The sequence below is a fragment of the Drosophila miranda genome, chromosome XR, assembly GCF_003369915.1.
Source record: "Drosophila miranda strain MSH22 chromosome XR, D.miranda_PacBio2.1, whole genome shotgun sequence".
NCBI classification, from domain to species: Eukaryota; Metazoa; Arthropoda; class Insecta; order Diptera; family Drosophilidae; genus Drosophila; species Drosophila miranda.
The window spans coordinates 33,341,002-33,367,605 of NC_046674.1; the positions used below are offsets into that span (position 1 = coordinate 33,341,002).

A 26,604-nucleotide genomic window follows, 5' to 3' on the forward strand; every position below is an offset into this window, starting at 1 on the left:
CACCGAAAAACGGGAGCGCCAATTTCTGTGTATTCAAAAGTAAATCGCAAAACTTCTGTGAATGTGAAAAACGAAGCCTGGCTGATTAATTCGAATGTTTCAGTATAAAAATACACTGAACATTTTTAAATTTTGAAAGTTAAAACATAACGAGAATTCCGTACCACCGGTATTATCGATGTCGTGTACATCCAACTCTGCTCGATTCTACTCAGATAGATAAGCATTGTTTAAAATCAGACAAGGCTTTTTGTTAGTACTAAATCATGAAACATTTTTAAATTTTTGAAAGTTAAAACATAACGAGAATTCCGTACCACCGGTATTATCGATGTCGTGTACATCCAACTCTGCTCGATTCTACTCAGATAGATAAGCATTGTTTAAAATCAGACAAGGCTTTTTGTTAGTACTAAATCATAAAGACGGAATATACGAATTAGGCTAGCCTATATTAAATTAGTAGGACTGGATTAAAAATTCGACTTGTGGTATCTATGCTCCAATATTAGCCAGTTCGACTTTCTCTATTCAAACATATTTTTCATTTTGAAGTTTTTTTAAAAGTCCAATACACATTTTAAGATTTGTAATGAAATATATACAGATGCTAACGGATTATTTAGAGCTAAGTCTCAACCTTCTTTGCCAAATTATATCTCATCATTCGTTCTATTTTATAATGGCAACTGCTTCGGAAGTGAGAATACACCTAATTAAATTAATCCCTTCTAAACCTCAGAAGATTTTGGCTATGCTCGGCGTCCGTCGGAATGGATTCCAGAAGCCGGACGAAACGCTACCAACGAAACGTCCCTTTGTTGAGGTCTTCATGAGAGGTTCGGGCTTTGTTGTAGTGTTTGTGGGACTTGAAGAGTCCGATGAAAAATCTGATGAGCTAGCCGCTGACAACGTTGATATAGAACCCTTCGAGGACAAGGGCTGTGGGTAACCGAGTCTATTATTATTAGATCGGAATGAAAATATGTAGCGTCTTTGAACACACCTTCAAATAATTGCGATCCATTGGAGTTATGACTTTCAGCTCAAGGACGGAACCACATGATTGTATGAGATGTACAACCTGTTGGTGTGAAAACCACTTGACATCCATGCCCTCGATTTCGACAACGAAATCTCCCTCCTTGATGCCGCCAAGCTGCGAAAACATTCATCATTAAATACATTCTTATGGAACAGCAATTTAGTAACCGCTATCTACTTACGTCAGCCAGCGAATTGATCTCCACGTGAGCTATAATGACCGGCGAATCGCCGCTGACTTGAAACCCAAAGTTCTCTATCTCTTCTTTATATTGGCGGCAGTCCTTTTCATGAGCCACACGCGTAGTGACAGTGTCACAGGGGCAGGCACTAAAGTCATGACATATTGCGGATCCTTTTTGTAGTCGAACACAGCGTGGCGCAGTCCAGTGACGACGGGCAGAGAATATTGCAATCGGCCCAAGGCGTTTAAAAGGATCTTCCACTTTGTACGACGTGAAATCGGGTCCAGTTAAGGTCAATGTAAACTTCGAGGAGGCTGAACAAGTAGATACAAATTTAATGGCAATAAAGCGACACTCTCTTATTTGAATTTTTTACGTTACCTTCCACAACGCGCTCCACAAGGTCGTAGCTCTCGTCAACCTTATTGGCCGACGCTCGAATTCTAAAGTTTTCATACTCCTCCTGGGCTTGATAGTTAGCTTCCTTGATGACTTGCGTGAGTGATGTTTTATTCTTTAACAAAAAAATTGTACATAACTGCAAATTTGCATTGTACGGGCTAAGGCTTACCTTCAGAAAGCGGCACATACGCTGCAGACGCTGAGCTTCTTCATAACTAGCCAGAGCTTCTCTTAAGTGAGTGTGCTTTATCGCAATGAAACTGGCACTATCTTCGTTGGACTCACCACTGCACTGCGTGACACACAATGCCTCTCGCGAGTTTCCAACGAACGAATCCTTTAATGATGTGACCGGACCTTTTTTGGAAGCCACCTTCACATCTATGCTACGGGCCTCGTAATGGTGAGCCAACGCTGATCAGTAAAGTTTGAAAGTAAAAATGTATTTTATTTTTAACAAATTTCTTACCTCTGTAGAGCTCCGCCTTAAGCGGTACCAGTCCAGCCCAGCATTCCGGCAGGTAGGTATGTGTGTCATTCACTTGGATGTTCTTGTGCATCTCATTGTACTCGAGGGAAAGCTGTGCAGCTTCACCGCCCAAATCACGGAAAAGCTGAGGCAATTCAGTAGATTGGGGCCCAGCACTAATAATTACAAGACTGGAACCGGTCAGCCCCGACGACTCACTCTGCAGCTTCAGCTTTTCAAATAGACATTCACGGGCCTGAGACAGCATTAAAGATACTAAAACATCTAGTACGTGGGGTTTCAGATCCATCGATGGCGCATTGGTAAACGTATCGTAGATATGACGGAATATTCCCGCTGCACGCAAGAAGCTATCGACAGCGGAGTCCAAGCCCCGTTCCGTGCTACGATCGTGCCGAGCACCGATCTGCGTGTATATGGCGCCTAGGTTAAATAAAATGCACGCCTTCTCGAAGGCAATGGTTCGCTGGCATGAAGGAACGCCCGTTAATGAATCATACCACTCAAAGTAGACGCCTAGCTTGCGGTCAGGCGGAAAAAAACGACGTTCCACGTAATATAGTAAATTATAGTATCGAAAAAGCAATGCTACGCCAAGTAAATCGCGTGAGGGAGTCTTGCACGCCTGAAAACAATTAACACTATTACAATTAAATTAAGTAAAGTACTATCAAGCTGATTTGCCTGTCTGGTGTCTGTGATATCTGCTATTGCGTCCATATAAATTGAGGATTCTTCACTATAGTGCTCCAAAATGAAGTCTGAGAAAGGTTCCATGAAATTAATTTCCTTGGTTTCCTTAAGGCCCAATGGTATCATTGGAATTACGCCATCATGACTAGAATTCAGTAAAAATAATTGATTAAAATCCATTCAAACATTTCATTCCTCGATAACACTGGTCGAAACGCAAAATGTTTCAAAGATCGTACAAGAATATTCTTATAGGATTTTCGTCGCTTAACACGAATCTGACCTCCACAAGTGCCCATCCCGTCAAGACTTTGAGAAAAAGTCTAAAATAAAAACCTATTTTTGCCCTTTTTCGAACACATGTATGTATTAAGGTGTTAAAAGTCTCTCTGAAATTGAAGTCAGAACTGTCAACCAAATAAATCAAATCGAAAAAGCCTTGAATCAATCGAAAATTTTCATGTAGCACAACTTTTGCACTTTGCGCTACTTGCACTCATAGAACGGCACACAATGGCGCACACATGGAAAAGTTGTGCTACATGAACATTTTCGATTGATTCAAGGCTTTTTCGATTTGATTTATTTGGTTGACAGTTCTGACTTTAATTTCAGAGAGACTTTTAACACCTAAATACATGTGTTCGAAAAAGGGCAAAAATTGGTTTTTATTTTAGACTTTTTCTCAAAGTCTTGATGTGATGGGCACTTATGGAGATCAGATTCGTCTTCAGTGATGAAAATCATATGTGATATATGAATCAGAAATAAAAGCTATTTTTTGTCGACCAGTGTAATTATTCTATTATATACTTTGTTCGGGTAGCTCATGGCAGCACAAAGGCCGTTGCCCATATCTCTTAAGATTAAAAAAAACCCTGCACGACGAAGATTATTTAAGAGAGAGGGAATGAGTAAGCGCGTGGAAAGCTTTGCGTAGCCACTGCAATTTCATTTCTTCCTTATGGCTATAATAATGATGCCATCTAAACACATTTCGGTAATCTGGTAGATATGGTAATTTTCTCTGATTCTGTAATTTCGTTTTTTTGTATATTTAAAATTGTAGACGGCACAGATTTTTGTCTTTGTGGGGCCGGAAGGAGGCAAGACGAAATTCCGAAATACACTTGTAATATCTTGTGATACTTGTGATATCACAGGAGTCCGGATACAAAATATGTTTGCTCCTGCTCTTTTAGTCTCTGAGAACTAGGGGTCAAACAAGACGGACGGACAGACAGCCATGGCTTTAGCGACTCAGCTATTGATGCTGATCAATAATATATGTATATACTTTCTGGGGTCAGACACACGCTCCTTCTTCGTATCCACTTTTACCACAAATCCAATATACTTCTATAATCTTTAAGTATCGGGTATAAAAATGGCATCATTAAAGGAAAATTAAAAATGTTAGAAAACTTCAACTTTGGGTTGCTCTGTCTCCAGGTATATCCATAAACACAAGTCGAAAATACTGCGAAAGATCGTAAAATTTTCTTTTAAATCACATTTTAGATTCAGAATTTGTATACCCGATACTCGAAATGAATATAGGTGTATATTAGATTTTTGTGAAAGTGGACGTGTGTAACACACAGAAGGAAGCGTTTCCGTAAAGTATATACATATATTCTTGATCAACATCAACAGCTGAGTCGATTGAGCCATGTCTGTCTGTCCGTCCCGATCAGTGCCTAGATCTCAGAGACTATAAGAGTTAGAGAGCTATCTAGACTTTTGTGATATCACACTGTTACAAGTGTGTTTCAAAATTTCGTGCCGCCACCACAAAGGAAACCAGTGCCCAAAACGACGAGAAGGAGACGATGGGCCACCGTCTCGAGGCAGCAAGCGTTGCGAGGAGAGGTCCGAAAAGCCAATCGGACTCATCCACGTCGGGGGGCCCCAAGGGCGACACAGTTACCGGGGTGTCTGCCATGCAGAGTGATCGCGGCTGGCAGACCCCTGGGGCCGGGGAGCCTTTGACAACACCGGCAGGTGTTCTGCCTCGAAAGATAGGCCCAAGTTTCAGGACAAGAGACGTGCGGCCTTCATCCTGTGCAACGATGACCCGGTGTTCCTGACGTCTGCCCAAGGAATCGAATCGCGACGATGGGCCAAAACGGTTCTACCTGACTACCAGCCAGCCGAAGCAGGCAAGGGCGCAGCGAAGGCCCCAAGCAAGCGGCAACGCTCGGCGGAAGGCACCACCACACAAGTAAAACAGGCCAAGAGGACGAAAATCTTGATCCGGAAAAGATTCTCCGGATTCTGCAGGTCTGCAGGTCTGCACCCCCACCTTCCTACAGCCGATTTGAAGGTGGTCAAGGTAGAGGAGAGCAATGGACAGCAGTGCCAAGTCATCCTCCTCCTGAACGAGGAGTCGGTAAGACTTCTCCATGATACGGAGGGTACTGTGGAGTCCACAGTGTGGACTATGGCTACAAAAAGGTAGTCATAGTCCCACAAAAATCCGACTCTAAGGGCACGAAACCGGAGGTTGCGCCAGACCTGGAGCCCCCGGAAACCACGAGCATGGGGATTAAGCCTGCGATATTGGAAGGCGCTTTAAAATCTATATAAATACCGTTTGGTACCCTGCCAAATGCGATTTTACCGTTAAAAATTCAAAAATTTTGTATTTTTTGCGAAAAAAGGTCGTATTCTGAGCAAATTACATAACCGAACATAACCGTACATACGAACGTTACATAACCGTTTAAGTCGATTTTAGCAGGTTTGTTTAAACGGCTGCAGCTTAGGCGTTTATTCAAAGATAATAATAATAAAATAAAATGTATAGACACAAGAAGTCATCTTTTTTCCACCTTCCCTGAGTTTTTAAAGTATAACTTTGAAAAAAATAGCGCAACAAAACTATACATTTTGCATTTCCCATTATTATTTATTTATAAAAAAGGCACGTAATGTCCTGAAAATGTCAATTAAATGTTAATGCATTTAAAGGTCATCTATTTTGTTCCTTTTGCAATTAAGATTCGTTTTGTTGTCAAAAAATACGTTTTAAGAACGGAAGCACCAATTTTTGCGTTTTCAAACTGTTTTTGCGATTGTGAAAGCCGGAGCGGAGAGTGTCTGATTGTCATATCAACTTTACTAGCCAAAAACCGTTATGCCGAGGTATGTACAAATGATTTAGAATTTCTTTTACAGTTATGTAGTTTACTTTTCGTTGGTTCTTTATTGACTGATCTCATATCTTATAATTTAAAGCTTACTTGGCTAAGGCCGAGTAGCTGCGCTACCAAAAATGCTGGCAGCGGAACGTCCGCATTATGTATAAGCTGAAGAAGCGTGAGACAGAATGTCGTATGCACATGCAGTGGATCATATTGCTTGCGCCGTGGCGTAGGGTGGCCAGAATATATCGAGTCGACCTGCCCAACAGGATGATCTAAGAGGACATCTACCCTAGAAACCAGGTCAGATAATTGAATCAAATAATATCGCCCTCAAAATTCTTCAAACATGATGCCGACCTTGATGCCACGCTTTTTTTTCAAATCGTCGTAGCTAAATTTTTCTTTGGCTGTTGTATAAGTTGCTTAAACAGTAACAACAAGCAACACAAGTCTTTTTTTTTGTTTTTCTATCTGTGATAATATTTTACATTCAAATCCAAATTACACCAACAAAAAAAAAAACAGAGCCTGCATTCAGCTCTATTGCCAGGTAGGAAAAAAACGAGTTTAATATATCGGTACTCATCTTACTATTTATATTGTCTTTGGTACAAAACATTATCGGAGGCATGATGCAATTATACAAGTCATGATGCAATTATACAAGGTGGTCTCGTCGGGAGCCGAAGTTCGTTCGTCTTGTCCCTTATAGGCTATTCACACTGACGACCATCCACCATCCATTTCGGGGATGGTCCGTAAGGTTTTGCCATTCCGAAACATTTCCAGTTAGTCCAACATCCATTTTGGATGTTCCTAAACCGCACGTTTCTATGCGATAGTTAGCCGATGGTTTTCAAATGCAACTCTGAATAATTGTCACTCACATCGAAAAAATGGTATTCACTGCGAAAACGTAAACAATGATTGTGACAAAATAAACAGAAAACAACAACAATCATGCCCAATGGCTCGGATGCATTCAAGGCTGGCGATGAGATTGAATGCGGCATGGCCGAGTCTGCCAGGCTGAAGTTGCAAGTGTGTGGCGAATAAATGGCAGACGACTGCCAACATAGAACAAATATTTGTATGCTCTGTAATTGCTTTGTTATGCATAATTTATTCTTTAATAATGAGTTTTTTTGGAACATTATCGAGTCGAATCTGGACGGATCATGTAGCTCCAGCACCATTTCTGGCAACAAACGGCCCCGCCAAAGCGAACCAAAACAATATGGTCTAAACAATAATTTGCGATTGCAGATCGTATCTGTTCTGCTGACTGAGTAAAATCACCAGAACTGTTGCTGCTATCGGGCTGTTCGTAAATATTTTGCTGTTGAAACACGGCCGAAATAATTTCTACATCTTCATCATCCATTATAAGAACCAAAAATTAATAAATCTTCCTCGCAAATTGAATGCACTTGTTATTGGCATTAGCTGTTTTTGACGGATGGTGGATGGTGCCAGTGTGAATCGGAGCTTCACATCTGTCAAAAAATCCCACCATTCCCCCGGGATGGACTCAGTGTGCAGAGCCTATTAGCGTCAGTGCGTGCTTGCTTGTTGATGATGAAGGTTGTTCACGGACGATTTTTTTATATATTCTTCACCCTTATGTCCCGACAACAAAAAAATTACATCTTGCATATTATATAAATAGCGTATAAAAAAAATATCACAGAATTAGAAGTAATATTTATATATTATGTAAAAGAACATTTTAATATAACTAAAAATGTTGAAGAAAAATTATTAATGGCTGCATTTTAAATATTAATATATCAGTAAAATCATTTTATTTTAAACCCCACATTCCTGTTAAGGGTTAATCAACATCAAAATATGCCGTCTCACTCACACTCACTATACTATCTGCCTTTCATTCGCACTTATTGCTAGCATATGTATGTTAAGGGACTGATTTTTGCCGACGAGACACCACCTTGTATAATTGCATCATGATCGGTAGGATGTTATTTTAAAATAACTATGCGGTTCATAGCTGAGATTTTTTAAATTCAAATTCATTCAAAATTGCGATTTAGACAGAATTTGTACAATTTGAGGGCGCTTGGAAAAATATAAGCCATATTTGATTTAGTTTGATACCACTAGAGTCTCCAAACAGAATCCGGTTGATGGCTCTAGCTCTTATAGTCTCTAAAAACTTGGCCATTTATGGCCAAATCGATTTTTTTTAATGGTGAAAAGTTTTTTTTTTTAACTGTTTTTTTTTATGGCTTTTAATTAAGTTCCTATTTAGCAAAGAGTGTGTGTGACGTTTCATTCGGATAGATTAAGAAAATGAGAGCCTGAGATTTTAAATGGAAGCCGACGGATTTGGATATGTGGATATAGCTTGTAGTTCATATCTACATCTGCGCGTTAAAAATCATTTTAAGTAATCATCGATAAAAACGCACTCACCTCTCGTTCTGATAAATTTCCACTGATGAATTCATCTCTGCTAATTTCTCCTTTAGAAGTTGCAAATTTGAATTGACGAAGCTCAGTTCCAAGGCTACAGTATCGCGTAGTTTGCGGTTTGTTGTTACCTTATCGGAAGAACAATATAAGATAAGAATACCGTTACAAGGGTATAATTAAAATTTTGTTATATTAGTACTTTAAATTTCAACCTTGTATAAATTCTCCGCTCCAGCTCGTAAGCGAAGTTCCTTGTTGATCTCTTGGTTTAGTTTACAACGACGACTTTGCAGCTTGCCGCGACATGTTGCAGCTCTCGGATCAGACCCCTGAAATATAGTCGAAAATCATTTGTCCAATTCGATAGCAAACTAATGAAGACATGTTTCTGATCGGTTTCTGAACTTTCCCGTTCTTCATATGTAAAATTAAAATTTTAAACAAACTGTGAAGTGCAAACAAATTATTATAGGCAGTGTTGTGTTACCCCAATGCCGGACTTGCAACCTCAACATTTGGTGATGATAATGCAATCCTGTCTGTATAGATACCCTTTCAGAGCCAGACCAAAACTTGTCAGCCACCTGGGGGCCGTACCATCTTTATTAAAACTTATAACACCTAAAGCACATTAAACATTCAATAAAAACATAATGTTTCTCTAATAATTAACAGTCTACGTCTTTTTGTTGTCTGACGACTGTTAAATCCTGGCTTCTGAAGACACCACCGTACAGTTTTGATGTTAAGGTCGGTACATACCGACTGAATAAACTCCCTTCTAACATCTTATGCCGTTTTGAGCCGATTTTCGATGCTCGAGCTCTTAAGAATATGATCCAACCTTGATGGTTCTTTGGTGGTCTTCATCTTACTTCCGGATGGTTTTACCGGGTGTTTCATTTCCGATTTTACTTATTTTTTATTTTTTTTAGATATTAAAACAAGTTGTTTATTAAAATCTAATGAATGTATCTACAGTCGCCAGCATGCATCAACAATTTTAAACACGTTTTTATTTTATTTAGCACGGTTGAAAATAACACAAACCAAACACACAGCTAGAAACCAAACAACAACAAGATAGAGCACAAAGAGAATATGTACGTATTTTTTTCTCTTTCGTTTTTTTTGCGAATACATTGTATGTACATGTGTACATACAAGCAAATTTACTGGTCAGAGTAGTTGTAGATAGCAAAAATTAAAGGGAATTCCCTTTTTGTGGAAATTTAAGGGGGATTACATTTTTGCAATAGAAATGTGTTTGTATTTTGTGAATTATCAATGCAATCAGACGAGTTTGGTAAAGACATTTTTTATACAAAAAATTTGTTGTTCCCTAATTTTAACATTTTTTAGAGATAAGGAACCAATCACCTATTTTTGCATACGATCAATGTCTTTTTTTACACGGTATTTTCAGGAACCAATCTACCGTGTAAAAATATAATTAGGTGTATACTAGATTTTTGGTGAATGTTGATTTTTGTAACACCCAGAAGGTTTTTCGACCCCATTAAGTATGTATATTCTTGATCAGCATCAATAGCAAGGTCAAAATAAAGTCCTGTTTGACGCCTAGTTCTCAGAGATTATAAGAGCTAGAGCAATTCAATTTTGTGTTTAGGCTTTAATGATATAGCACTGAATCAAGTCTGTTTCAAAATTTCGACACGTCCCCCACAAAGGACGAAAATTTATGCAATCCACAATTTTGAAGATAAGAGAGAACCGAAACACACAGAATCATAGGAAATTACCATATCTACCATATTGCCGATCGGTTTAGATTGGTTTAGATCGGATCATTATTATAGCTATGAGAAAAAAATGGAAATGCAGTAGCTACGGTATGCCTTTCACGCGCTTACTCATTCCCTTTCTATCTCACACACTCTATCAGGTTTCTCCTGTTTGACATCCAGAAGGCCGATCCTCTGCAAAGCTCATAGTGCTCGGTACACACAAATACCAATTTTCATTAGACTTAGTTTGCGGTCAATTTTGTTAATATCACTGTTGCCCAAAGGACCTCCAAAACTGTATAGCCGATTTCGAGATTTTTCGGACCACTAAAAATCCGAAATTTTCAAAGGTGACACTTTTAGGTAAGACTTTAACAAATTTTCTGTTGGATAATTCCCCTTGTAGATCCATACTTCCTTTTTACTAAACAAAAATATCTTAACAGCGTTATCTTTTACCAGATAGGTGCTAAAATTCGTAAATAGTACTGCGAACAAATCTTCAACAACTCCTTTGAAACAAAACAAGGGACAATACAAAATTCAAGCAGATATAATGATATACGAAAACAGATTCATTATATCTAACATAAAGCTGAGTACGTACATTAGGGTTGCGCTTAGTTATAAGTGTAATTTTTGAAAGTCCAGATTTTGACTAATTGTTTATGTAAAAAACGCACTATAAAAATAGATATTTCGCGCAAATATGTTAAGTTGTCAACTTAAACTGCCTAAAAAAAATATATTTTGAATATTTTGAATTCAGCGGTAATGGTGCATTAGTCCAGGTAGTCGGAAACAATGTCCTTTCGGAGACATTTCTTTGTCATTTAAATGCGTTGCAACGTACTGATCAGTCACACCAAATCTAAAAATGATTTTTTCAATGGTCTTTCAGGAATATTTAAATCTGGCAAAGAGTGGAGCGTTTGTACCTGATGTAGCTTCGGTACATGACCCAAATTCTGCCCGCAAATATATTTCACTGATGTAATGTCTGCACGGGAGGTATAAGAGTTTTTAGTCTAATAGTTTCCTCAGGCGAAATGTAGCATCGTTAAGTAGAATTGGACGTAGTTGTATCAACTCTAAGCGTTTTCAAATCGGGCTTAAACTTTATATTTTTTTGTATACCAAAATCAACATTTTTAGACCCTGAGACCAATTCTGACACATTTTCTTTCTCCACTGGTCCAGATTTGGTTCCCAGTGCCGTGCTCAAACTCTGTGCGGATTCTCTTTGCGTGCCCCTCTTGAAACTGTTCAACCTCTCTCTCGAGCTTGGTGATTTTCCCACCGTCTGGAAAGAATAAAAAGGGGTCTAAATCAGACGTCGCAAACTACCGTTGTATCTCCAATTTATCTGCCATTCCTAAACTCTTCGAAAAAATTATTACTTCTCACAGTGTCAGTCTATACTCCGTCAAGTAAAGACGCGCCAAATCTAAGCAGCAGCGAGCGCACCGAAATCCAACACACAAAACCTAACACAAAAACATTCAAGTGCACAAAGCAAACTCCCAAAAAACCAAAAACAAACACACCTAACGAACAGTTACAAAATTAAGTGCAGCGGGCGTCAGCCCTAGCCTACCTGAAATGTCGCGACCACCAGACCCAAAATTCCACGCACCGTGGGACAAATCATCGTTTCTCGAACCTAAATATATTACAATAATCAGAACAGACAATAAAACCTTCGAAAACGTGTCCCCCTTCATTATCAAAAAAGTCATTGACTTTCAATGTGGAGGGGAAGTTGACTCAGTCAAGAAAATCAGAGACGGGTCACTTCTCATTAAAACAAAAGGAACAGCCCAGGCAACAAAGCTCCTGAAAATCGTAAAATTCCACGACTTTCCTGTGAAAGCATCAGAGCACAAAACCCTTAACTCCTCCAAAGGTGTCATCTACTCCAACGATTTACGCAACATAGAAATAGAAATCATCAAAAGCGAACTCAAAACACAAAAGGTCATTGACGCAACTAAAATTCACAAACAGAAAGATGGCTTACTCCAAGAAACCGGACTGATTATCCTCACATTCGATACACCAACACTCCCACAGCATATTATGATAGGATACGAACGAGTAAACGTTCGCCCCCAAACGCCTCGCCCCCTCAAATGCAATAACTGCCAGAAATTCGGTCACCCAACCAAATACTGCACAACCACCAAAATCTGCAAAAACTGCTCCGAAGTACACCCCGCCGACGACGATCTATGCTCCAAGCCCAAATTCTGCAGCAACTGCAAACATAACACCAACATCCAAAACAACCACAGCCCACTAGACCCCAAATGTCCGGAATTTCTCAAGCAAAAAGAGATTGCAATTATCAAATCTTCCGAGAAAGTAGACTTCTTAACCGCAAAAAAAATATATTTTCAACGCAACACACACCAATCCACACCATACGCCGAGATAGCTGCAAAAACACAAACAGTAACATCGACCCCCAACCACCCTTCATCATCATACAACACTCAGACCACACACTACCAAAGGCCAATTACTAACTACGCAGACATCTCAAACTCAAACACACACCCATCCAAACCAATACAGCAACCCACCCAAGAAGAAATGGACATGGACACAGACCTCGAGACAACAACTAAAACCAAAAACACCAAAACCATCCCAGACACCGACCGCAAACTCCGAAGCTGGACTAAAGAAAAGGACAAACTCAACCTAGTCACCAAGCCACTCAAGGCAAAAGATAAATCCGAAAAAACAAAAACTACAAACCTAGCGTCACTATCCAACAACACCCTTTCTAGCCAAATCTACAACGAAGAAGAACTCTAAATAATAACAATAGTATTAACATTCATTTTAAGCCCCTTAGTAGAAAATACCAACACTAGTATGCAACTTAAAATTATGCAATGGAACATACACGGCTAAAAAAACAACTACATTGAATTATAAAGTCTCATGAAATCAATGTATAACCCCCTAATTGTTGCCCTACAAGAAACCCACATATCCCACCCCAACTATCTCCCTATCCCAACCAACTATTCAATATACTGCAGCTATAACCAGCTTAATGCTTTTGGAGGCACAGCCATCCTCATACACAACTCCATATCCCACACCCAAATCCCTCTCAACTCCGACTTTGACGCAGTAGGTGTCAACATCAAATCCAAATCCAAAGTCAACATCATATCCTCATACATCTCCCCAAACAAACCCTTCAACGCCCGCAATCTACATAACGTCCTGACCCTAACCACAAACGACCCCACCCTAGTCCTAGGAGACTTTAACAGCTGGCACCCCTACTGGGGCTCACCAAAGGCCAACCCAAGAGGGAAAACTCTAGCCTCCTTCCTAGACCATTCCAACTACATCCTATTAAACGACAAATCCCCCACCCACTTCTCAACACACAAGACATTCACCCACATTGACCTCTCCCTAGCATCAGCAACTATTGCTCCAGAACTCCTCTGGGAAGTAATAGACGACCTCCACGGTAGCGACCACTTCCCCATACTAATCTCTCTCTTCAACAACCCATCCCTCCCAAAATTTACCTCTAAACCGTCCTTCAAACTGAAAAGAGCCGACTGCGCCCTCTACCAAAAACACATCCATAAACTCAACTTCACTACCCAAACAAGCGACAACGTCAACAGGGAAAACGCTCTAATTAAAAAAATAATAATCCAAAGCGCCCACCTTTCCCAAAACAACACTTTCTCCCTCCCCCGTACCGTTCCCTGGTGGAACAAAGAACTAGCAATCCTTAAAAGTTTAAAAATCACTACATGGAAAAAGCTCAAACGAGACATAAACAACACCACCTACATAGAATATAAAAAAGCAAATGCCAAATTTAAAAGAGCAATCAGGGAAGCTAAACAAAAATCGATTCTTGACTTCACAGCCCAAATACACCCTAAGTCAGACGCATCCTCATCATGGTCTAACATCAGATGACTATGCGGACTTTACCATGTCAAAAACATTCACAATATCTTTAACCCCCACACCCAAACAGACACAACCAATCAAACCGAAATAGCCAACTCCTTCGCCCACACTTGGTCAGAAGAAGCTTATGATCGTAACTTCTCCCCAACATTCCGTTCGAACAAATCCCAAGCAGACTCTCTTATTAACTATACCCCAACTCCATCAGCACTAGAAATCGAAAAGGACATTACACTCATAGAATTCTCATCAGCTCTGTACTCCCTTCTAAAACCACAAAAACCACTAACAGACATAAAATCCTACAGACCCATATCACTTAATTCATGCCTAGCCAAAACGCTCGATAAGATAGTGGCAAAAAGGTTGTGGTGGTTTGTTTTGAACAACAAATTAATTCACAACAGCCAACTAGGTTTTAAAAGAGGCAAATCGGTAATAGATAGTCTACTCTACGTAGACCACCTAGCTACCAGAGCCATTGCCCTAAAAAAACATCTCACCTTAATATCCCTTGACTTCACAAAAGCTTTCGACAAAATAGGAATCCACTCCATCATCCAACAACTAAAAAAATGGAAAGTAGGTCCACGAATATTACAATACGTCATAAACTTCATGTCAAAGAGGAAAATCCTGGTGAAAAGTGGCTCGAACCTCTCGAACACCGTCCCACTCCCCAACGGCATACCCCAAGGCTCCCCCATCTCAGTTATCCTTTTTCTTATAGCGTACAACCCACTCTCCGAAATCTTATCCTTTCACAAGCAGATCAAATTCAGTGCATACGCCGACGACTTCCTCCTTATCATCCAACACAACAAAAGGAAAAGCCCCACAACCGACATCCAAACAATCCTCAACCAAATAAACAACTGGTGCACTCAGTCAGGTGCAGACCTATCCAAAGACAAAAGCCAACTTCTACACATATGTCGCAAACATAACTGCAAACCAAAATTCCTTACTGGCAACACATCCATCAACCAAAACAACTCACTCAGACTACTAGGCCTCACATTCAACTCTAGATACAACTGGAACTCACATATCAATAAACTCAAAATAGACCTTGCCAAGCCACTGGGCATTATCAAACACCTCTCGCCCTTAAAATACAACTGCCACACCTCATCACTTGTACAAATTATGAAATCTCTAATCATATCCAAAGTCGACTTCTGCCTCCCCATATACGGTTACGCACCAAAAAGCCAGCTTAACCGCCTGAAAACTACGATTAACGCAGCAACAAGTGCCGCCCTGGGTGCATTCCGCACCACACCCACTAACAACCTATCCGAAGCCAACTTACACACCTTGGAAAACAAGCGAGATTTTCTAACTGGCAAAATATGTAATAACCTCATCCACGCTAAAGACACCCCCCTAAACTCACTCCCAAAAAACAAAAAAAAAAAACACAGACTGCTTAGCACGATTTACAGAGCCAAACAAATATCCCAGAATAACCTCATACCGTTCTCCCCGATTAAAACCTCCAACACCAATAAATTCAACATGGCAACCATCCTTAAAGCAACCAACATCACCCTATCCAAACACGATAAAAACACCACCCCGCCAATAGTCTTCCACCAACTTCCACCTTCCTATACACAGACGGGTCCAAAGCAGCAGGCATTACCAGCTATAGCATCTGCAATGAGACATCAACCATAAAATCCGGACTACTTCCACAGTACTCCTCAGTCCTTTCCAGCGAAATCATAGCTATCCACGAAGCCATTTTATTAAGCCGCAACAAACGCGGAAGATACGCTATCTGCACTGATTCACTCTCCTCTATATCCGCAATTACCAATCCCAACAATTCCTCGTACTACCCCACCACAATCCGTAACCTCGTCACCAAACTTTTCCCAAAAATAACAATTATATGGATACCTAGCCACATTGGCATAAAAGGGAACGAAATTGCTGACACCGCAGCCAAAACTACCTCCAAACAACCCCTCATATATACCCCCAATCATAATTCTAACGACATCTCACTATTCCTTAAGAAAATCCTCATATCGAAACAAACAGACCTCCTCACTAAGACTTCCCCCTGGTACCAACAAGTTATCAATCTATCTTCCACTCATACTCCTCCCAAAAACCTAAACAACCTTAACAGAAGACACCAAGTCATCCTAAATAGATTGAGACTAGGGCACACAAGATTCACCAATGCCCACTACATGGATAAAACATCCTCCAACGCATGCCCACTGTGCCACAACCCAACCATAGACATAAGACACATACTATACATATGCCCCGCCCTCTCTCTTCAAAGATCCTCAATATTCCATAACACCGACCCCATGCAATACATCTCCAACCCTAACAACAAAAACGCAAATATAATCCTCAACTATCTAGACCAATCTAAAATCATTCACTACATATAACCTCATAAACAATCATCCCTGTACATATACATATACACAATTAGTATATTAGATAATAATTCCTTCACAACATATAATAACGTATAGAACCAACCCTGTACATATGTATATAAGTACATACATACATTCTCAAACGTATAATAATACTATAGTGAGCTTAAGGCCTCAGCAGCTATAGCCCCATACCTTGTTAATACTTAGTTTTTACTATTTATTAGCTTTATATAATAATAATAATAATATTACTTCTCAGCTCCAACACTTTTGTAGTTCCCTGTTATCAGAATCACAGCACGGATTTGTAAAACGTCGCTCCGTTTCGTCTAACCTCCTTGAATTTTCCTCCTTCGTAACTGCCGGATTTGCAAAGCAATGTCAAACTGACGTAGTTTATACTGATTTTAGTAAAGCTTTCGATTCAGTTAATCACAATCTCCTCATCCACAAACTATCTCTACTAGGATTTCCGACTAAACTTCTTCACTGGACTAATGCGTACCTTTGCAATCGTTCTCAGCGTGTCTGCTTCCAATCTTCTCTTTCTAAACCAGTTTTTGTCTCTTCGGGTGTGCCGCAAGGTAGCCATCTCGGGCCCTTATTATTTAACCTCTTTATCAATGATCTTCCCCAAGTTTTAACTAATTCACGAGTCCTAATGTATGCTGACGATGTCAAGCTATGTTTTTCCTACAGCGATCCGGTGTCCCCGTTATTTCTTCAATCAGATCTCGACGCTCTCAACAATTGGTGTACTATTAACGCTCTTCCTCTTAACATTTCCAAATGTAACGTCATGACCTTCCATCGCAACAAGCCTTACCTTTTTGACTTTACAATTAATAACATTTCCTTGGAACGCCTGTACAAAGTTAATGACTTAGGCATTATCTTCGTTCCAAACTTATGTTTTAATTCTCATATATCCGCTATCTCGAATAAAGCCAAAGGAGTCCTTGGCTTTATCAAAAGATGGTCGAAGGAATTTTCTGACCCCTATACCACTAAACTACTCTATGGAATATGGTTCCTGTATCTGGTCTCCCCATTATCAAAAATATCAAGATATGCTTGAGTCCGTTCAAAAACAATTCCTTATCTTTGCCCTGCGCGGACTTAATTGGGACCCCTCTCGTCATCTTCCTTCTTATGAGAGTCGGCTGCGCCTCATTAACTTGCACTCTCTTGAAAGCCGTAGAACTTGTCATGGAATTCTCTTTCTCCACAAACTTCTCCTAGGCGAGGTTGAATCTTCGGCCCTCATTAGCCTTATCAGAATTGCTGTCCCATCCCGCCCGACTAGGCATTACTTTCCTCTCCGTCTTCCTCTCTGTCCTTCAAACTACTCTGACCATGAATCATTCTGTAGCCTTTGCCGCGATTACAATAAATTTTTCCATCTTTTTTCCTTTGATACTTGCGCTTCCAAAGTAAAATCTTCTTTAATGAATAATTTAAGTTAACTTCTTTCCGCCTTGTATTGTGTTACCGTTTTTTCCAGTAGCAGATAATTTTATGATTTGTACATTCCTATTTTTTCACAGTTTAACTGTCCATAGTTGAACTCTAAACATTAAACATTAAACATTATACATTATTTTTCGCCCATACAAATAAGCAAAACCCTAACGTACATACTTTACTTGTGTGGAATTATAGATTTGTTCGCAACGGCGTAATATAAGCTTTATTTTATTGGAAATATTATCAAACGTTAGTATTAAAATTTATTGGCGAATCAAACACCAAATAAGGCCGGGAAACTCATGAGATCTAGTTAAAAATGATAAGCTATAAGAATGCAAGATTTTTTTGCATAAGGATACTTAATACTAAACAGATATCACTGGACAAACAAAAAGTTATTTGAATTAAATTTGTATAATACAAATTTTAAATTATTTTTAATTTCAATTTATGTTTTAAAAAATATAAAATTGTATAAAGTCTTTTTATACCCGATACTCAAAATGAGTATTGGGGTATATTCGATTTGTGGTGAAAATGGATGTGTGTAACGTCCAGAAGGAATCAGCATCAATAGCCGAGTCGATTGAGCCCTGTCTGTCTGTCTGTCCGTCCGTCTGTCCGTCCCTATTAGCGCCCAGTGCTCAAAGACTATAAGAGCTAGAGCAACGATGTTTTGGATCCAGACTTCTGTGATATGTCACTGTTACAAGAATATTTCAAAACTTCGCCCCGCCCACTTCCGCCCCCACAAAGGACAAAAATCTGTGGCATCCACAATTTTAAAGATACGAGAAAACTAAAAACGCACAATCATAAAGAATGACCTTCTCTATGAGACTGCTGAATCTGGATCAGATCGGATCATTTTTATAGCCAAAAGGAACAAATTAATTTGCAGTGGCTACGCAGCGCCCGACGACATGTTCAGACACGTTTTCTGTCTCTCCCGCACGCACACATTGTCGCTCAATGTAGCCATGCTGACTTTGTATCGGATATAATCGTAGAGTTGCGGTCGCCGCAGGAACCCACAACGTTCCCCCTCGTTATTTCTAATTTTTATTGAAAAAACTAGCTGTAGTCTGCCACTTTTCGCGTTTTGCTCTTCCACCTTCCCTAGTTCAAAACGTCTAATGAATAGACCTCGGAATTTGCATATTTTTAAAGGATTAAGAAAAATTCTGATGACACTTAAGTTCGTTTCATGAAAAGTAGATTTGAAAACGATCTGCATATTTTCATTTTTTTTGTATATTTGCATGAAATGCATATGCATAATATATGCCAAAATATGCCAAAAATGCAAAGATGCAAACTATGCAAAGAATATGCAACAAAATAATCAAATCCAAAAAAAATTTGAAAGCGATTTAGAAGGTAGTATAGGTATTGAAATTGCAGTAAACAAATAAAATTTTCTCTAAATTATTTATTAAGAGGCTCTGACGTTTCTCTCCAAAAATCATTTTGTACGCGGAAAAGCTTCTTTCAACGTCACAGGAAGTAATTGGAGCAAATTTATATTTTACTATATTTTCATTTGTGACTGGTTCGATTACAGACAGATCTTCAGCATTTTGATTTAATATACCATTTATTTTTGAAATGAGTTTAAAATCAGGATTTCTTTTTCTCAAAATTGTATGTGGAGATAATGTTTTTTATCCCCAATCGGCCGACTAATTATTTCGAATTAAATAAAACTCGGCGCAGAAATAAAATTATGATATGTTCTTTAATGCGTGACATCCAAATTGCAAGTGTGGCTTGCCTGCCCTTTACATTGCGGCTCCGATCGCAAAGCGCAGCTTCGCTCGGCCGACGTCGGTAGGCAGACGCAAAGCGGAGATAGCGAAGAGCGAGCTGGCAGAGAGCGTTTAGCAGGGCAAGCAAGCGCAAAGCTTTAACAAACAAATGAGTGGCATAGACATAAGTAACAAACAAAATAAGCGGCTGAGGGCCAAGAATTAGGTGCTATTTGGCAAGCAGCTAATCGGCTGGGTTCTGCTCCGAACATTCACCCCCCGTTGGAAGGCAAAGGCTTTCAACAGATCCATCCTGAAGGGGCAGAACCGCTATTTTTCCAACGGCCCTCTTGAAGATGCTTGCTTGGGCGCAGCTGGCGGCTACGCTGGGATGATCGTCGAACGCAGCAATCGGCGCTTCTTTACGAAGGCGGCTTGTCGTGACTACGTCTTGATCATCGGGAACCTCTGTAATTGCATAGAATGGCAGGAAATTTGGCAATGTAGAAACTGTTGAAAGTTGAATTTCATTTGGCGTGGATATGTAGGTTTTTAATATATGGAAAAGTTCGCGCTGCAGTTCCTGATTCACCGATCGCTGTTTTTCCACTTGCACCTGGCACTTGCTTCAAATTTCTTTTTTAAATCCATTCCAAAATCACCAGTTATGTTAAAGACAATATTTTCAGCTTCCTTGAATAAGTCCATTGACTTTGCTAATGTTATTATTTCGGCAACTCTCTCGAAGTGGGATTTTATATATATAAATTCTTGATGTAGTTGTGGATTTTCTACCAGCTCCTTCGCCAGCTTAATGGATTCAGCATCTTCTGGGTTCAGTGTTTCAAGAACCTATGCAAATGCAAATTTGGAATCTTTTTATTTACCAAACTAAAATGTTTTTTGTTGACAAACATAGTACCTCTTTTATTCCCTCCATGTTATCTGCATAAAATGATGCCGCCTTCAACCATGTACCCCATCTGGTTATGATCGGTTCTGGTGGTACCTCCTTATTGAGTATTTGTTTGTAGCGTTTTACTCTGAGCGGAGCTTTTATCAAAATTTTTTTCACACAGGATATGAACGAGTTAGCGATGAAACGATGTTCTTACTTTTTCAGCTATTAAATTTAGTCCGTGTGCTAAACAAGTTATATGTATGAGATTCGGATACAAAACTTTAACATTTTTACCAGCTTTTATCATATGTGCCGCAGCATCCGTTATGAGTAACAAAACTTTTAACTCATTCCCGTAAGGCCACAATATACGAATGCTGTCGTTCACAAATCGAGAAACAGTTGCATTATTTACTTCTTCCAACTGTTAACAGGACAATAAAAATGAGGATGAAGATTCCTTTTCGCTTAATATTCCTACAATCGAATGCGCGACATATCGCCCTTATTTATCCGTAGTTTCGTCCACTGATATCGAAACGCTTTCGTCTTTTATACTTTCGCGAATTTTTTGGATAGATTGTTGGTAGGATTTATCCAAGTAGTTCTTTCTGAGAGAACTCTCATCAGGAATTTGTTTCCTGGTGTATTTTTTCAGGAAATTATTAAATGTAGCATTGCTAAGCACATTCCATGGTATATTTGCCGCAATCAACACTGTACATAGATCTATTTTAAATTCATCGTTTGCTGGAAGTAGGCGCATTTTCGTTGGATGCTTTGGACCTTCTGTGAAGTGTAGGAGCAATATGCTGCTGCAATTGAAATCTTTTTTTCGCAAGGAATATAAAACATTAAAAGCGTTAGAACGTACGCAAGAGACTGAATATTGAAAGTTCACCCTTTTGTCACAAGTAGCACAAATTATATCGTTTCCAACAATTTTAAAATACTTTTCGGAAAGGCTGTTAAGCCATGTTCCTAAAAAATTATTTTATACCTGTTGATTTTCGGCATTTCACTACACTTCACCTCAAGGACTGTAGAAAAGTAAAGCAAACGCGCAAATCAATCAATAGCTTAAACTAACGCCAGAGATAAAATTGATAAGAAATTACAGTAACAATATGTTACAGAGAGACTTCATATAAAGAAGCTGCACATCTTTGGTGTTGTCATAAAGCTTTGCTCTGGTTTCAAGTCCGCCTTTCGAAAATAACAAAAAAGCTTTGCTCTGATTTTAAGTCGGGCTTGCGATAAGAAAAATAAAGCTTTGATCTTGTTTTAAGTCGGGCTTGCGATAAGAACAACACAGCAATATATCGTAAAGCGTTGGACAAGGGAAAGTAGTATAGCTTCAATTTTTCGATGAAATTCGTGTGGATATATTTTGCATATTTTTTGCATATGCTGCATATTTGTATTTTGCATATTTTTGGCATATTTTGTTTTCATATATTTTGCATATGTTTTGCATATTTTCAATATGCATTCAAATTCGTTATATTTGAATGATCGAACGTCTAAATACTAGTATGGTGAATCTATAAATATGTTCAATACAAATTTATTTCGACTTTTCAAAAAAATATATAACAGATTTAAAAAATTAAAACGAAAAAAAACCCAGAAAAAAACGAAGGGGAACGTTGCGAGATGCTGCTGCGACCGCAACTCTACATTTATACCCGTAAATAGTCAGAATGGTGCCAGACGGTGCTATTATTGAACGACACGACAAAGAGTGCGTGAGAGATAGAAAATCAGTCAGAACATGTCGTCGAGCGATGCGTAGCCACTGCAAATTGATTTGTTCCTTTTGGCTATAAAAATGATCCGATCTGATCCAGATTCAGCAATCTGATAGATATGGTCATTCTCTATGATTGTGCGTTTTTAGTTTTCTCGAATCTGCAATATTGTGGATGCAACAGATTTTCGTCCTTTGTGGGGGCGTAAGTGGGCGGGGCGAAGTTTTGAAATATTCTTGTAGCAGTGACATATCACAGAAGTCCGGATATAACATGTCGTTGCTCTTGCTCTTAGTCTTTGAGCACTAGGCGCTAATAGGGACGGACAGACGGACGGACAGACAGACAGACAGGGCTCAATCGACTCGGCTATTGATGCTGATTCCTTCTGGACGTTACACACATCCATTTTCACCACAAATCTAATATACCCCAATACTCATTTCGAGTATCGGGTATAAAGACTTTATACAATTTTATATTTTTTAAAACATAAATTGAAATTAAAAATAATTTAAAATTTGTATTATACAAATTTAATTCAAATAACTTTTTGTTTGTCCAGTGATATCTGTTTAGTATTAAGTATCCTTATGCAAAAAATCTTGCATTCTTATAGCTTATCATTTTTAACTAGATCTCATGAGTTTCCCGGCCTTATTTGCTGTTTGATTCGCCAATAAATTTTAATACTAACGTTTGATGATATTTACAATAAAATAAAGCTTATATTACGCCGTTGCGAACAAATCTATAATTCCACACAAGTAATGTATGTACGTTAGGGTTTTGCTTATTTGTATGGGCGAAAAATAATGTTTAATGTTTAATGTTTAATGTTTAGAGTTCAACTATGGACAGTTAAACTGTGAAAAATTAGGAATGTACAAATCATAAAATTATCTGCTACTGGAAAGTACGGTAACACAATACAAGGCGGAAAGAAGTTAACTTAAATTATTCATTAAAGATTTTACTTTGGAAGCGCAAGTATGAAAGGAAACGAGGGGGAACGTTGTGAGTTGCTGCGGAGACCGCAACTCTACAGTTATACCCGATACTAAGTCAGTATGGCTCTCCTCCGGCAGACGCTGCTAATATTAAACGACACGACAAAGAGTGCGTGCGAGAGAGACAGAAAATCAGTCTGAGCGTGACGTCGGGCGCTGCGTAGCCACAGAAAATTGATTTGTTCCTTTTGCCTATAAAAATGATCTGATCTGATCCAGATTCAGCAATCTGATAGATATGGTCATTATCTATGATTCTGCGTTTTTAGTTTTCTCGAATGTGCAATATTGTGGATGCAACAGATTTTCGTCCTTTGTGGGGGCGGAAAAGGGTGGGGCGAAATTTAGACACGAAACGGTCAAGGTCCGATATCACAGGAGTGTGGATACCAAATTTGGTTGCTCTGGCTCTTATAGGTTCTGAGATCCTTGAACTCATATTTTGCAATTGGCAAAGCCGACCATGAAACCTGTGTGTTAGAGAGAGACAGAGCGAGAAAGAATGAAATTGTTTTCTTGATTCTGGCTATAATAATTATACGATCTGGTTGAGATTTTACACTCTAGAACATATAGTCATCCTCTACGATTCTGCGTTTTTGGTTTTATCGTATCTTTAAAAATGTGGATGCCACAGATTTTCGTCCTTTGTGGGGGCGGAAGTGGGCGGGGCGAAGTTTTGAAATATTTTTGTAGCAGTGACATATCACAGAAGTCTGGATCCAAAACATCGTTGCTCTAGATCTTATAGTCTTTGAGCACTAGGCGCTGAAGGGGACGGACGGACGGACGGACGGACGGACAGACGGACAGACAGACAGGGCTCAATCGACTCGGCTATTGATGCTGATGAAGAATATATATACTTTATGGGGTCGGAAACGATTACTTCTGGACGTTACACACATCCACTTTTACCACAAATCTAATATACCCCAATACTCATTTTGAGTATCGGGTATAAAAAGATGGAAAAATTTATTGTAATCGCGGCAAAGGCTACGGAAAGATTCATGGTCAGAGTAGTTTGAAGGACAGAGAGGAAGACGGAGAGGAAAGTAATGCCTAGTCGGGCGGGATGGGACAGCAATTCTGATAAGGCTAATGAGGGCCGAAGATTCAACCTCGCCTAGGAGAAGTTTGTGGAGAAAGAGAATTCCATGACAAGTTCTACGGCTTTCAAGAGAGTGCAAGTTAATGAGGCGCAGCCGACTCTCATAAGAAGGAAGATGACGAGAGGGGTCCCAATTAAGTCCGCGCAGGGCAAAGATAAGGAATTGTTTTTGAACGGACTCAAGCATATCTTGATATTTTTGATAATGAGGAGACCAGATACAGGAACCATATTCCACGATAGGCCGTTCAAGAGAAACGTAGAGTAGTTTAGTGGTATAGGGGTCAGAAAATTCCTTCGACCATCTTTTGATAAAGCCAAGGACTCCTTTGGCCTTATTCGAGATAGCGGATATATGAGAATTAAAACGTAAGTTCGGAACGAAGATAATGCCTAAGTCTTTAATTCTACATTTATACCCGTAAATAGTCAGAATGGTGCCAGACGGTGCTATTATTGAACGACACGACAGAGTGCGTGAGAGATAGAAAATCAGTCAGAACATGTCGTCGGGCGATGCGTAGCCACTGCAAATTGATTTGTTCCTTTTGGCTATAAAAATGATCCGATCTGATCCAGATTCAGCAATCTGATAGATATGGTAATTTTCTATGATTGTGCGTTTTTAGTTTTCTCGAATGTGCAATATTGTGGATGCAACAGATTTTCGTCCTTTGTGTGGGCGGAAGGGGGTGGGGCGAAATGTTGAGATATACGTTTTATAGTGAGATCTAACAGGAGCGCGGATACCAAATTTGGTTAGTCTAGCGTTAATAGTCTCTGAGATTTGTGAATATCCCCAGATTTTCGTCCTTTGCGGGGGCGGAAGGCGGTATGGCGAAATGTTGAAACAAACTCGTCTCGGTCCGATATATTAGGAGTGTGGATACCAAATTTGGTTGCTCTAGCTTTTATAGTCCCTGAGATATAGGCGCTAATGTTTTACGCTAAGCAAAGCGTAAACATAAAACATAACATTTAAAACATAAATTGAAATTAAAAATAATTTAAAATTTGTATTATACAAATTTAATTCAAATAACTTTTTGTTTGTCCAGTGATATCTGTTTAGTCTTAAGTATCCTTATGCAAAAAAATCTTGCATTCTTATAGCTTATCATTTTTAACTAGATCTCATGAGTTTCCCGGCCTTATTTGGTGTTTGATTCGCCAATAAATTTTAATACTAACGTTTGATAATATTTCCAATAAAATAAAGCTTATATTACGCCGTTGCGAACAAATCTATAATTCCACACAAGTAATGTATGTACGTTAGGGTTTTGCTTATTTGTATGGGCGAAAAATAATGTTTAATGTTTAATGTTTAGCGTTCAACTATGGACAGTTAAACTGTGAAAAAATAGGAATGTACAAATCATAAAATTATCTGCTACTGGAAAGTACGGTAACACAATACAAGGCGGAAAGAAGTTAACTTAAATTATTCATTAAAGATTTTACTTTGGAAGCGCAAGTATGAAAGGAAACGAGGGGGAACGTTGTGAGTTGCTGCGGAGACCGCAACTCTACAGTTATACCCGATACTAAGTCAGTATGGCTCTCCTCCGGCAGACGCTGCTAATATTAAACGACACGACAAAGAGTGCGTGCGAGAGAGACAGAAAATCAGTCTGAGCGTGACGTCGGGCGCTGCGTAGCCACAGAAAATTGATTTGTTCCTTTTGCCTATAAAAATGATCTGATCTGATCCAGATTCAGCAATCTGATAGATATGGTCATTATCTATGATTCTGCGTTTTTAGTTTTCTCGAATGTGCAATATTGTGGATGCAACAGATTTTCGTCCTTTGTGGGGGCGGAAAAGGGTGGGGCGAAATTTAGACACGAAACGGTCAAGGTCCGATATCACAGGAGTGTGGATACCAAATTTGGTTGCTCTGGCTCTTATAGGTTCTGAGATCCTTGAACTCATATTTTGCAATTGGCAAAGCCGACCATGAAACCTGTGTGTTAGAGAGAGACAGAGCGAGAAAGAATGAAATTGTTTTCTTGATTCTGGCTATAATAATTATACGATCTGGTTGAGATTTTACACTCTAGAACATATAGTCATCCTCTACGATTC

At 39.2% G+C, this 26,604-nt stretch overlaps 1 protein-coding gene across 5 annotated transcripts in view; it reads right to left on the reverse strand.

Annotated features, from left to right (window-relative positions):
• Positions 1-492: 492 nt before the first annotated feature.
• The window catches only part of LOC117186501 (rhophilin-2-like), a 140,647-nt gene continuing 114,535 nt past the window's right edge, over positions 493-26,604 (reverse strand). For 4 of the 5 annotated variants that reach the window (XM_033387383.1, XM_033387381.1, XM_033387380.1 and 1 more), the window contains 9 exons: positions 8,612-8,728; positions 8,400-8,527; positions 2,806-2,959; positions 2,101-2,746; positions 1,801-2,045; positions 1,611-1,743; positions 1,227-1,543; positions 1,007-1,159; positions 493-942 (listed from right to left, as the gene is read on the reverse strand). In XM_033387383.1, the coding sequence (XP_033243274.1) occupies positions 739-942; positions 1,007-1,159; positions 1,227-1,543; positions 1,611-1,743; positions 1,801-2,045; positions 2,101-2,746; positions 2,806-2,959; positions 8,400-8,527; positions 8,612-8,728 (2,097 nt within the window). In that variant the 3' untranslated portion in view covers positions 493-738. Of the gene's footprint in view, positions 943-1,006; positions 1,160-1,226; positions 1,544-1,610; positions 1,744-1,800; positions 2,046-2,100; positions 2,747-2,805; positions 2,960-8,399; positions 8,528-8,598; positions 8,729-26,604 lie in introns of those variants that run through there. The other variant, XM_033387384.1, reaches the window with a different exon arrangement.